The sequence below is a fragment of the Serinus canaria genome, chromosome 1 (genome assembly GCF_022539315.1).
Source record: "Serinus canaria isolate serCan28SL12 chromosome 1, serCan2020, whole genome shotgun sequence".
In the NCBI taxonomy this organism is placed as follows: Eukaryota; Metazoa; Chordata; class Aves; order Passeriformes; family Fringillidae; genus Serinus; species Serinus canaria.
The window spans coordinates 49,342,626-49,355,649 of NC_066313.1; the positions used below are offsets into that span (position 1 = coordinate 49,342,626).

The 13,024-nt window shown below is 44.4% G+C and overlaps 1 protein-coding gene across 1 annotated transcript; it reads left to right on the forward strand.

The window, feature by feature from the left end:
• The first annotated feature begins 6,880 nt into the window (after positions 1 to 6,880).
• Positions 6,881 to 12,596, forward strand: CCNA1 (cyclin A1). Its single transcript, XM_030234691.2, has 8 exons — positions 6,881 to 7,015; positions 8,118 to 8,361; positions 8,586 to 8,707; positions 9,360 to 9,583; positions 10,213 to 10,417; positions 11,277 to 11,390; positions 12,060 to 12,193; positions 12,545 to 12,596. Exons 1-8 carry the CDS (start codon positions 6,881 to 6,883, stop codon positions 12,594 to 12,596), a joined length of 1,230 nt encoding a protein of 409 aa, XP_030090551.2.
• Positions 12,597 to 13,024: the final 428 nt, after the last annotated feature.

The window sequence follows — 13,024 nt, forward strand, 5'->3', positions numbered from 1 at the left end:
TGACTTGAAACAGCAGAGTTCAGATAATTGCAATGGCAAAGTGTAATTGTAGTGAGCAAGCATCATTAACTAATATACTTAGATAATCAAGAGCCAACTAAAATTTCTCCGCTACACTGTGAAGAAACCACAAGGTATTCCAATTAAACCAAAGAAAAAAGCAGGGGAACTTGTCAAATAAAGAAAGAGTTTGGCTATTTCTGTTTCCTCTTTCAACACTACTGTACAGAGCTAATAATCCTGGTATATAGTTTGTGACAAAGTACACTGTTCTTTTTCTTTAGTTTGAAAACAGTGAGTCTGCAGTGCTCCAGGTATGATCAGTACAGTACAGGCTGTTTGCTTCACAGGTTATGGAATCCACATGGATGTTCTGATGTCTCATCTTGGAGCTCATCCAACAGTTTTAAGGAGTCTAATCACTGACTTCTAGGAAAAGCATGGGAAAGAGTGCCAGGGACATGAATCCACCTGGCAATGGCTCTGTTAAGCCATCCTCTGTTTAATCTATCCTTTCACCCGTGCATGGGGGCATGCAGTCATGCACTTAATACATAAGGCACAGAGTTCAGAGGACAACCACTCTTGCAGTTTAATTAAAACACTGCCAGATTCCAGCAATGCAAAATCTTGCATGCAAAGCAACAGTTACTAGTCATGATTCATTCTGATAAATAGTTGTAAGTTTGATCATTTCCTCCAAAACCAAAATATGTATTGTTTTTGTTCTGAGATTTTGTTGTGCTGAGCTGAAGCCTTTATGAATAGTCTTTGCCTTCACAACACTATAGATGTTGATCATTGCACCTATTTTTCCAAACAACATATATGAAATTATTTTCCAAGATTACTGTTGCTATTACTATAAATTTTGTTTTATTACTAAAAATTTTTGTTACAGATAGTTGAACTTCAACTAATCATGCACAACTCATATGCTTTATATATACACACCACTATGTTTGAATTACTAACACAAACAAATATAACTGATAGAAACAAATTAATGGCTCTTTTAATCTTAGAGTGGTTCGTATTGGGAAGGGATCTTGAAGATCATCTAGTTCCAATCCCCCTGCCATGAGAAGGGACACCTTCCACCAGACCAGGCTGCCAAATCCAACCTGGCCTTGAACACCTCTGGGGACAGAACATTCATAACTTCTTTGGGAAAGTTGTGCCCATGTTGCACCACCCTTACAGTACCGAATTTTTTTGTAATATCTAATCTAAACCTACTCTCTTTCAGTTTGAACCCATTCCCCTTTCTCCTGTCACTACATGCTCTTGTAAATAATGTTACCCCATCCTTCCTGTAAGTTCCCTTCCCAATTAGATCATGCCTTCTGTTTTCCAGGCCGAACAATTCCAATTCTCTCAGCCTTTCTTCATAGGAGAGGTGTTTCATCCCTCTGATCAACTCAGTGGCCTCTACTGACTTGCTCCAACAGATCCATGTCCTTCCTGTGCTGGAGACCCCAAAGCGGGATGCAGCACTGCAGGTGGGGTTTCAGCAGAGCAGAGAAGAGGAGCAGAGTTCCTCCCTCACCCTAGTGGCCACCCTGATTTGGATGCAGCCCAGGATATGGTTGGCACTCTGTCCAGATGCTGCACTCTGAGAACTTGTTTGTGCTTTGTAACCCGAGAAACAGTCCCCAAGAGTCAGCTTCCACAGGATCACCAAGTCAGAACACGAGGTTCTTTTGAAACTTTTCAACTGTCAGCTTCTAAGTAGAAATAAGCAGTACCAGTCAATACCAGCTGAGTAACAGATGGCATTAGTATAGGGAACATAAATTAGGGGCTGACTGAGAAAAGACCTGTTATACAGCAATGGCATTTCAGCATTCACTTCAGCAATACCTGGCAGAAGAGCCTGGCAGTGGAGCTAGATGGTTATTAAAGAGAGTGATTTGAAGAATTCAGAAATAGCTGTTTCTGAATTATGCAGTACCATTTCAAGGTTCTGTCAAAGTTATGGGTGTTTTCCTGTGTAGCTCTGAAATGAAAAACAGAGTTGAGATATTAATGTTCTCTGCAGGACATTAATTTAAAACATGCACAGTGCTAAAGCTTGCTATCAGCTGCTTTACAATACAGAGAAGCTTGTAAGGGAATAAAATACGGTTAGCAGAAATGTTTCATTTTAAGTTTGATGTTTTCTCTTCACATGAAACACAAAAGGGTATAGTTTATGTTCTATTATTGTTTTGATACTGAAAAAGCTCATTTTCTTGTACTTCTGGGTGAAATGGGAGTAGCTGCAGTGGTGCTGGGCATCCTACATAGTCACAAAGCTAGTGGGACCAGACTGCTGTGGAGAAGCAACCCCAAAGCAGTAACTCTATGGAGCTTTATTTGTCACCTTTTACAACAATTGGTACAAAAACATCTTTGGGGTCAACTTCAGGGTATTCTGCTGCTAACCTGTAGTACAAAGCACCAAGGCTACCTCAGTGTACCTTATGATCCAGTAAGAAAGGCACTCAGACTTCATAAGCTATTGCTAAAAACACCATTTTCTGGAGCTAACACAAGAAACAGAAAGAATTTATGTCTTTTTACATCCCTTCATTTGGTGGGAGCCCTGAGCCATGCAGCATCTCACAGACCTCTACTCAGGGTATATGGTACAGATTCCATCCTTTAGAAAGTTTCCCTAACATTTTGGTTTTGAGACCTCTTACAGAATTTTCTTAGACAAAAAATAATGTATTCATCATATCTGTTGTCAAACAAGAGTATGTTCACATGAGAACTTGCTGCTCTTCTTTAAGATAATGCCAAGGCCACACAGGTGGTGTAATTGGAAACAGATAGTGGGAGCTGCCTGTGGGCTCCTCTGATTCCATCACCCTGCTGAGTTTATCCTGAAGGACAAACTGTACGTGCAAGCACAGGGCAGCACAGCCTGCTCGGGTTGACATTCCTCGTGGATCGCTAACTCTGTGATGCACAATAGTGCTCTGGTTAGGACTGCTACAACCCCAAAGGGGAAAATCTTGCAGCTGTTCAAGGCATTAGTCTTTGCTTCCCTAGTGTGGGTATCAGCTGGTGCTCTGTGTCACACTGGTAGGTCCCGCTGCTCCCTGAAGTGAGCTCTGTCTATTATCACACATGAGACAGACTGGCCAAGGATTGTTTCTGGAGGCTCCCTGTATTATCTAGCATGAGGGCAAGGGGATTTGCAGGCAGGCTGTGCTACAAGCTTAGGCAAGTTACTGGGATAATAAAGATGCAGTGTGCATCAGGCTTCTCACAGCATCAACCACACCATGTACAACACAGCTGCAAGCACAGAGGACAGAAGCAAGAGTCCGGATGTAGAGGGAACAAGATGCTTATGGCTCTGTCTGGGACATAGTTCAAATGCCCAGTACAGACAGTGCAAAGTGATCTATCGCCCTATATATGGAGAGTTGGTGGCTCAAGACTATGTCTTGGTCTTATCTGTATGCCTTGGCCAACAACTCCTGAGCCCTGTATCTATGTCTTACTTCTTGAATATTTTTATGATTTTGGTGGTTCAGAAAAACACCAAAACTCAAGGTACAGTCTATGTATTCTTAAGCAATGTGAAATTAATTTACTGGTAGGACAATTAGAACACACTGGAGCCAGGGGACTATTCACAATCTAAGGAATCATAGCCATGTGAAAGAAGTCACGTTCTTTACTTCTTTGGTATTTTAAGACCAAACAACAAAGTCCTGATGGGACCTTGCAGGTCATTGCTCTTAATGTCAAAGAGACTTCACAATTCTTTTTAGAAACTTACTGACTCTAAGACTGCTCCCACAGCACATTTTCCAAGGCGTTATGCAGCTGTGCATCAAATTTGCTGTTCAGGGGGATTTCCATTGTTGCTCTGCCATAAAGCTGAGCTCAGAAGAGTGTCTAGGCCACACATGGACCTGCTGTGTGGTTGCTCAATGCATTGGTCTGGAAAGACTTGTGAAATATTAAATATGACCTGGCCAAAGTCATTGTAACTCTGTCTAACCTGCCTGAATGGGTTTTCCTATATGAGTGCCATGCTGTAATTCAATGTGACACTTAGAGGAGCAAGGCTGGGAAGTTGCAACAGTCTTCCATGAACTGCCTCTCATTTTATACTTGCACTTAATTGTAAGACTATGACTGTTTTATTGTCACTGAAGATGCTAATCCCAGGCTGCAGGCCAATAACTATTTAGGCCAAGCTGAAAGCCCAGGGATTAAAGCATGCTAGGGACCCAAAAATACTTCAAAGGGTGAAGAGGGAAGGGGACAGCTGACAGTGGTTTAATTTGTGGGCAGAGGGATCCATGCTCCAGATTGTGAACTAAAGCCTGTGCAGAGCTTGCTATGTAAAAACTAGGAATTGACAGTGATTTTCAGAGAAAAAGCAGGAAGCAGTGCCTGTTCCCACAGCATGGAATAAGACCCTTTAGCTGAAAAAAGCACCAAAGCTGGACAACATTTGAAGCAAAGACAGCAAAAAGGAGAAAGATCTAAAGAACCAGGAAAGACAGACAAGACAAGAGAGAAAGTGCTTTAACACTGTCTTTTCCACTGGTACAGAGGAAGGAAGCATCCCCGCCAAGTCAGGGATTGCTTTGACTTCTCTGTCTTCCTAGAAATCATCAGTAAGACAGTGATTACTGCAAGAAGCCCTAGGAGTCCACTCAGGAAGGCTTCAGCTTCCTCTCAAACACAAAGGGAAGCTGAGAAGCAAATGACTAATGGCCCAGAGCTTTATTTGATTTGCTGCTACAATTAAGTAGTGGCTGGCAAAGCTCACTGGCCTCCCTCAGGTACTAATCCATACTGGGCTATTTCAAAGAGTTCCTGAGAAACTGGAGCTTAGATAACCTCATTAAAAGCATTTGAGAGGCGTTTCAGCTACATTAATACACGATATGACCAGTGAAGATAGCCATATGCTGCTCATATATAAAAATATGAATAAGTCATCTGTTGGCTAGCTGAGGTTCCTAAATTATGTCTAAATGGAATAAAGATATGATGGGTACTTGGATATAAAGAATGCATACAGACTGAAGATGAATTTGGTAATCCCATCAAAACAAAAGGGTAAGGAGTGTTTAAAGTTCAACTTAGGCTAATATTTGATTGCAAGGCTGAAAACTACATTAATTTCTTTTCAGAAATTAAAACTTGACATGAAAATGTTTAAATAATGGCCCCCAAGTGAAGTCCTCCTTGTGCAAACCTGGGGGTTAGAAGTTAAAGACAGAGAAGAACATGGATATACAACACAATCTTCTGATCCCCGGACTTGCCTTTGCCCACACCTGTAGCTGTGACAGATCCACTACAGTAACTACCTGCTTACAACCCTGTTGCTGCAAGGACATCGAGCCCCTCCCATCCAAAAGGAAAAATAGCGTGTCATGAACAATGGATCAGGTTACATTTTTCACCATCAGATATACCACTTGCTTCTTATGATAATATCTTTTTTGGGGGTTCAGAGTGAGTTGGTTAAAAAATAAATGAAAGAAGACTGTGAAGAAAAAATACAGCCCTTTAATGCAGATTGGATCACAAGAACTGCAAAAACCAATTCTGGCATAAGACCCTGCTTGATATAGCTGAATTTTGGATCATAGCTTCTACATTTCAATCCCTGGATACCATCTCAAGAAGTCTCATCAATGTACAGACAGTTTTGACAAAATTCTCTTTAATTTGGTCTTACAAATCTGCAACAAGGGAAATTCTGAAATTTCCCATGCTGTCTCTTCTGGAGTATCGCAATTCTGGCATCTAACCTCAATCTCATGCTGAGGTTTCAGCTGCTGTAGTTCTTATTCCTTGGTCTTCACTGCAGACTTTCAGAGGGCTCATGCACCACACTGGCTTCACTCCAGTTTGTTCCTGCTCGGACAGCTATGATTGATCCTCCTGATTCTTCTTCACGGAGCTGCTCTCTACCTGGCTGTTCCCCATCCTGCATTTCTGCATTTACTGGCTCTGACCTTGCACTTGTGCTTCAGGAGCATCCTGATTTTCCCGAACATTTCTCCAGTTTGCCAAGATCGTTTCAGAAATCTAATCCTGTTCCCCAGAATGGCCACAACCTTCCCACAAATTGAGCACACGTGCTTAATCTGCAGGTATCATTATGCGCATCACTGGTGACAAACTTTGCTGGTTTGACTGAATGAACTGCTGTGTTTCCCGTGTTGGCAGCTGAGCGCTGCTTAGCCGTGCAACAGCACAGCCAGGTCGTCGCATAGCTGTCCCTCGGCTTGGACTTACCAGGGGAGTCAAACCCACCCTTACACGAACTAAAAACTCTTTTTTCTCGCGCGCCCTTTACAAAGAGAGACCAAACTTTATCGAAGTCCGAGCCCAGCTGTTCGCACACAGCCGCTGCTGTGGCTCGCACACCCCATCCTTGCGCTCCGCGCGTTCGGAGCGCAGCCGGTGCGCGGCCGCGGCGGCTCCGGGCCCGGGCGCCGCGCGGGGCGGGCCGTGCCCGCGCGGGGCCGGGCGGCGCGGCCGGGCCCTGCCGGGGTCACCATGGCGACCCGCGGCCGGCGGGGCTGGCGGGGCGGCGCGCCGGGGGTTGAGCCGCCGGGCTCCCAACCGGCCGCGGCCAACAGCCGCCGCCTCCAGCGGCCGCGCCTACGCAGGGCCGGCGGGCGGCCTGGGCGGCGCAAGGCGGCCGATCCCTTCCGTGGGCTGGTGGCGAGCGGACCCGGGCAGCGCGGTGGGCCACTCGTCATCCTGCGGGGCGGGCGGGAGCAAGGGGTTGCCAGGGGCGCATTTGTGGTCGTTCGGGGGATTTTTTATTAATCATTCCCCCCCGCGATTTCGTTTTATTTCTGTGGGTTTCTTCGCTCCTCCGAAAGGTACCGACGTCGGGGCGATGCATCGCACCGGAGAGAAGAGCCGTGCGGGGCGGCGGGAGTCCTGCTCCGCCGCCCTCCGCAGCAGCGGCGGCCGGGCCGTGCTGGGGGTGCTGACGGAGAACGGGCAGCAGCAGCAGCGGCCCGGCGGCCAGGTGAGCCCCGCTGCCCGCAGCACTGCCGCCCCCCTGCCCGCAGAGCCCGGCTGAGCTCCGCGGCCCTGGGCTGGCAGCCGCCGGCATGAGCGGTGCACGCACCTGCCTCGAGGCTGCCGGCAAAGACCTGGCGTGGCGGGGTGAGAAGGTGACTCGGGCTCCAGTTCTTCAGCGTGAGTTTCCCGAGAAACCCTGCTAGTAACCGCACAGCCCTAACCTGCGGGTGTTTCCCCGTGGAGGTAGTCTGCGTAAATAATTCGTCCTGGAAGGAAGGGATACTGTTCGGCCGCTTACCCTCCACACTGTGGGTGGTTTAAGGAAGGGCTGTCCACTGACCCAAAGCTCTCATTGGTGTGTGGCTAGCCGTGCTCATTCCAGGGTGCCAGAGACTTCGAGAAGTTCAAGTTAATTACATGTCGTTTTTGTGCCTTTCTGTCCCTTGAGCCCTCCTGGAGTCTGCTCGTGGGGCAGGGATAATGTTATTGTCCGGACCTAAAATAGCGCTGGTGTGTGTGCACAAACTCTTCTTGGTTTTGGCTGTGTAAAGCCCCTAACTCAGCTCGTGGCTTACTGGCAGTAGATGGTGTGAGGGATTGTAGCCTGGTCACACATAGTCCTAGGGGTTGCAATGCTTAAGCTCAAAAATTCAAACTTAAGTTTGTAAGTGCTTGAAGTGCCTTCTTGCCAGTGCAGTCCTTCCTAAGTCTGTTGGCAGTGCTTGGGCACTTTTGTTAACTTGCTGCACTTGCAACTGCTCCTTGCCAGAACTGAATATGTAGCAGACTGCACCTCCCAGTCCCATTGGAAATGAGCAGCACTCTCGTTCTCCTTGGTGGGAGGCACTGAATATGATGCTGCTCCCCTGGTTTCCTGATTTTTACTACTCTTAATTCTTTCTGTGAGGAGTCTGTCACAGCAAGACAGCAACAAGTGGCACCAACTTCAGAGGCATCAAATGTAGTTAGTTGGTGGCTTTTCATATGAACTTCTGTTATTGGTGTCTGTTACACAAGGAAAGTGATTTTCTTTTTGAAAACAAGTGACACACTCTGTTTTCCTCCTGAGCTGCCCTCCCACAGCATTACTGTGTGCTCTGCTTCAGGGTGCTGCTGTTATCAAGCGCTTCTCTGGCTTTGAAAACACCATCACTTCATCTAGAAAAGATGAAGTGCCCAACTGCATCATCAGTGCTGCATCAAAGCAAGGTTTTGCTATCTACATAGATGACTCAGAAGATAAAGAAAACTACAGCTGCCAAGTGTCTGAAGAGCTGGAATTAAGCCACTGTGAACTGGATACCAGTGCAATGACATCCAGTATTCACCGGCTGCTGGATCTGAGTTCAGGTAACTCCTGTTACTACTCAGATGGTGTCCAAAGCACAACCACATGTAGGGTGGTTATGAGTTGTGAATTGTAAGCTAGTGAGTAGCTTATGTGACAATAAATAACACTGCAAGCTAACTTGGATTGTGTCTACATGAGAGGCAATACTTCTGAGCTAAAATTAGCAAGAGAAAGTCAAGAGATTAATTGTACAAATGTCTTGCTGCTTCCTATTACCTGTTAGGCTCTCCTATGATAGTGGACACATCCTTCCAATCCCAGCCAGAGGATCACATGGAAGATGTTGTAACTCTGGCTGTGGGAGAGTATGCAGAAGACATTCATCAGTACCTCCGAGAGGCAGAAGTAAGTTGCTGTAAGAAGCTTATAGGTATCTGTGGTAGGCTGCAATATTGCAGAGATCAAGGGCTGCCACTGAATACAAAGAAGATAAAGTAAATAGTAAAAGTAATTTCAAAAGGCAGCATATAGTCAGTGATAAGTTCTTTCAGGATTAATGCATCCCTGTTAATTCCTATGATTGGAGCATCTCTTGACTTGTTTGGCATGAAGAATTCTTGCAAATGGGAGTAGAATGCTGAAAAAATGCTAAAGCAGTTTGATGTGATCTCACTGACAGCTCTCTGGCTATAGCAGTAGGTTTTCCTGCCTTCTTGTGTCTGAGCAGTGAAGTGCAGTCTCCTGATGGGAAGAAGGCAGAAATTCTGATTGGTTCATTTTCAGGTCCTTCTGAATGGCTCAACTGATGGCAAAGGCTGTCCATAGTCCAGGAAGTGTTTTACTATTCTCCTGCTAACACCAAAGCTTCAATCTGTCTCTTCAGTGTAGAAATACTATTTTCTAGAGATAGCACAATAATTGTAGTTAGTACTTACAGTTATTAAGAGTGGGACACCCCCTGCTCTTTTTAGTGTAAGTATAAAGAATATTCATCAGCTCAGCCATACATGGTTCTCTTCAGAGTGATCATCCTGATTCTTCAACTCTTTCCAAACAGCTAAGATTTAGGCCCAAGCCCTACTACATGAAGAAGCAGCCAGATATCACAACAGGAATGCGTGCTATCCTGGTAGACTGGCTGGTGGAAGTAGGGGAAGAGTACAAACTTCGGACAGAGACTTTGTACTTGGCAGTGAACTTCCTGGACAGGTTTCTTTCCTGCATGTCTGTTCTCAGAGGGAAGTTACAGCTTGTAGGAACAGCAGCAATTCTTCTGGCTGCGTAAGTGTTTCATCTTCTGAAATCCTGGTGATATGAAGTCTGGTTTTGGGCTTAGTCTTGTAATGTAATTTGAAGGAAGAAAGGTTGCATTAGTAGGTAGCTTTTCATGATGTCTCAAGATTAGCAACATGGGCTCCTTCGGTGCTATTAAAATGAAACATTTAATGTTGAATGTGAAGAACTGTAGTGGGGAAAGCTTGTAACCAACAAGACAGTAGCAGAAGCAGTACAGTGTTAAACTGCTAGCCTGTAAAGCTGTTATGGACTCATTTGTAATCTACAGTTGGCCTTTAACTGCTCTAACTAGACAGAGTAAGCAACATAGCTTAGGGGTGCATGGGTGTTTGACTGGAGTGTGCTGTGTTACTGAGAGTTGCCCACTGAAAGCTTGCTGTTAAGACCTAACAATGTGAGTGTATGTCTGTCTAGACTGATGACTCAAGTTCCTCTAAGTATATTTGCCCAAGTTTGAAACTAAATTGTTAGCTAGCCTGGAGGAACAAGTAAAATTACAGCTTTCCACAAGTTTTAGTAATGTAATGTTCTCATCCTGACATGGGTACAGCACAAAGATTTCTTTTACTATAACTTCAAAGCTGACAAATGTGGCTTCTATATTCCTTTTTCAGGAAGTATGAAGAGATCTACCCACCAGATGTGGATGAATTTGTCTATATAACAGATGATACCTACACAAAGAAGCAGCTGCTAAGAATGGAACACTTGCTTCTCAAAGTGCTGGGTTTTGACCTAACAGCCCCAACCATCAACCAGTTCCTTCTTCAGTATATTCAGAGGCGTGGAATCTGTATGAGGACAGAGAACTTTGCAAGGGTATGGACTATCTGCCTTCTTGGACTGAGGGGGAAGAAGTGATCCTTAAAGGAGAACTACTTGCATTTCTTGAAACTGTCTCTGCAACAGGCCTAAAACCGCATGTTTCATAGCAGTGGCTTGTGTGCTGAGACTTTTGGATAGGTACCTCATGGAAATCCTAGGTTTGGTCCATCTTGTCTGGTCAGGGATAATTCACTGACCAGGCAATTATGTGGTAAAAATCTGGTGTTTTTTTCAACAGTGCCTGTGTAGCAAGCCTGTCCTGGATTTGGTGCTACTGTGTATTGCTCCACAATGACACAGAATATACCTGCATAGCTGCATAGCAGTTGCCTGGAGTAGGCAACCATGCTTAGAAACAACAAAATTGCAGTAAAACATCTGACCAGCTGCTTCTCTGCAAAAAGTATAGGATTGCAGAATGACTCTACTCCAACAGAACCCATATTGTGCCTCTTAGAGCTGTCCATTTATCCCTGATGTCCAGGTGTTTATCTATATTAACAAGAGCCTTAGCAGATAGGAAGTGTGTCTGTCAGTTTCAAAAAACTTGACTTTTCTGAGTCTCTTCCTGTAAAATCAAGTCAGATCTGATGATAGAACCAGAATTTCAGATTAGATTAGAGTAGATGGGTTAGGCTTTGGCAAAATGTAGTCTTTCTGTCCCCCCTGAAACATGATAAAGGATCTTCTGTAAGATCAACAGGACTGCTATGCTAATTCTTCTCACTAAATATATAGTTTATGCTTTTGTGCATCATACTGAGACCATTGACTAACTTTAAAACTTGCAGTATTGGACTGACTGTACAAACTAGGTTGATTCTTTTTGAAAAACTTGGGTTTTCTTGTTCAGTATCTTGCAGAGCTGAGTCTCCTTCAAGTTGATCCTCTTCTGAAGTACCTTCCTTCACAAATTGCTGCAGCTGCCTACTGTTTAGCAAACTATACAGTGAACAGATCTTTTTGGGTAAGAAGAACAACTGTGCGTTAATAAATAGCTCAAGCATTTTGTTATTGTTAGAACTGAGCTGAGAAGGAGGAGGAGTAGCTCCAAAGTATATTGTTCTGAAGGCTGAAATCCTAGGATGAGTAGCTGTCCTTGAGTTAATGAGACTACCTGATAAATGACTGTTAAGTAAACCTGAAATACCATGCCTCTTCTCTGAAACAGAAGGGATTTTACTGTCTTGCTCACTTACATCAAGGCTGTACCAAAGGCCTCACAAATGTCCAAAACTACACCCCCAGATACAATTCAGGGTCTTTCTGGGAGAAAGGGGAGAATTGATTCTGTCTACTTGAGTGATTATCCTGCTGTGTAATTGTGGCTGCTTTGCCACAAGCCTTGGTAGACCTTCCAGCTGTATGTTGGAGAAATAACTTTAGTGCAGAGTAAGATCCAGAAGAGATGTAATGGATGCACATGCTTAGAGCAGAAGGAGCTTGTCAGACTTCATGGCACCAAGGAAGACCTAGAGTGAAACTGATGGCACAATACAATTGAATCTTTTTCATGCTTAAAGAGTCTAGAGTGAGCTCTGATGTAGTGAGAAGAGTTTCTGCTTCCGTGGGAAACCCATCTTCTAGATGGCTGCTGGCTACAATAGAATAACACTGTTTTTTCTCATCTGACCAGCCAGAAGCACTTGCTGCATTTACTGGATATTCCTTAAGTGAGATAGCGCCTTGCCTGACTGACCTGCACAAAGCATGCCTTGATGCATCCCATTGCCAGCTGCAAGCTATTAAGCAGAAGTATAAGCACCCAAAGTAAGTAACCAGTATGCCAGTGTCTTGGATAGCTGTAAGCATAGGATGATTCTTTCTCCAGCTTGGGCTGGGGCTGTTGTAGCTCTCTCAAAGTTGTCAGCTTCTAGTTCTGAAATAGAAGCCTCCATCAGCCCCTTGAGGAGAAAACTTTTCTGACCAGAAAAGTCATTAATCCATAAGTATGCAGATACATTGGATATCTGCAACATTGCAGACAATGCAATGTTGCAGGATTATGCTTCTCTCTGAAATGTTGCAGGATTATGCTTCTCCAATGTATTGCACAATCAGGTTATAGTTCAGTTGACAAATCTGAAGCCAATATCTGTAGTCACTTCATTTCTGTTCCAGGTTCCTGCAGGTGTCTCTTCTGGAGCTCCCAGCTGTTCTTCCTTTACGCTAGATACTGTGGATCCTGGACTTGAAGATTACTGTGTCCCAATCAACAAAGCTGGTCTGACATTTCATAGAGCACTGCGGGTCATGTGTCTGTAACCACAGTGATCAGAATGGTTTTTAAGCTAATATTTTTTAATGAGATGCCTTTTTAAAAATAGGTATTAGACTATAGCTCTTAACATAACTGAAAGCACTTTTAATAAATGTCTTATTACACTCTACTTCTGTGAATCTTCTGACTTCAGTTAATACCTGCAGTAGGAGTGAGTGGAATGAATTTTTGAATGTTTTTGTTTTGTTAGTTTTTTGAGGGGGAGTGTGGGGGGGTGGGACTTGTTTTTTACTAAATAGTTGTAAGCGCTTATAAGCTGGCTGGAGTGGATGAAGCAGAGCTTGAACCACCACAACCTGACATCCCTGTAGGCACAGGTG

Coding starts and splice junctions, on each gene's coding strand:
- CCNA1 (XM_030234691.2), top strand. CDS start 6,881: ATGCATCGCACCGGAGAGAAGAGCCGTGCGGGGCGGCGGGAGTCCTGC. Junction 8,708..9,359: donor AGTACCTCCGAGAGGCAGAA/GTAAGTTGCTGT, acceptor CTTTCCAAACAG/CTAAGATTTAGGCCCAAGCC. Junction 11,391..12,059: donor CAGTGAACAGATCTTTTTGG/GTAAGAAGAACA, acceptor TCATCTGACCAG/CCAGAAGCACTTGCTGCATT.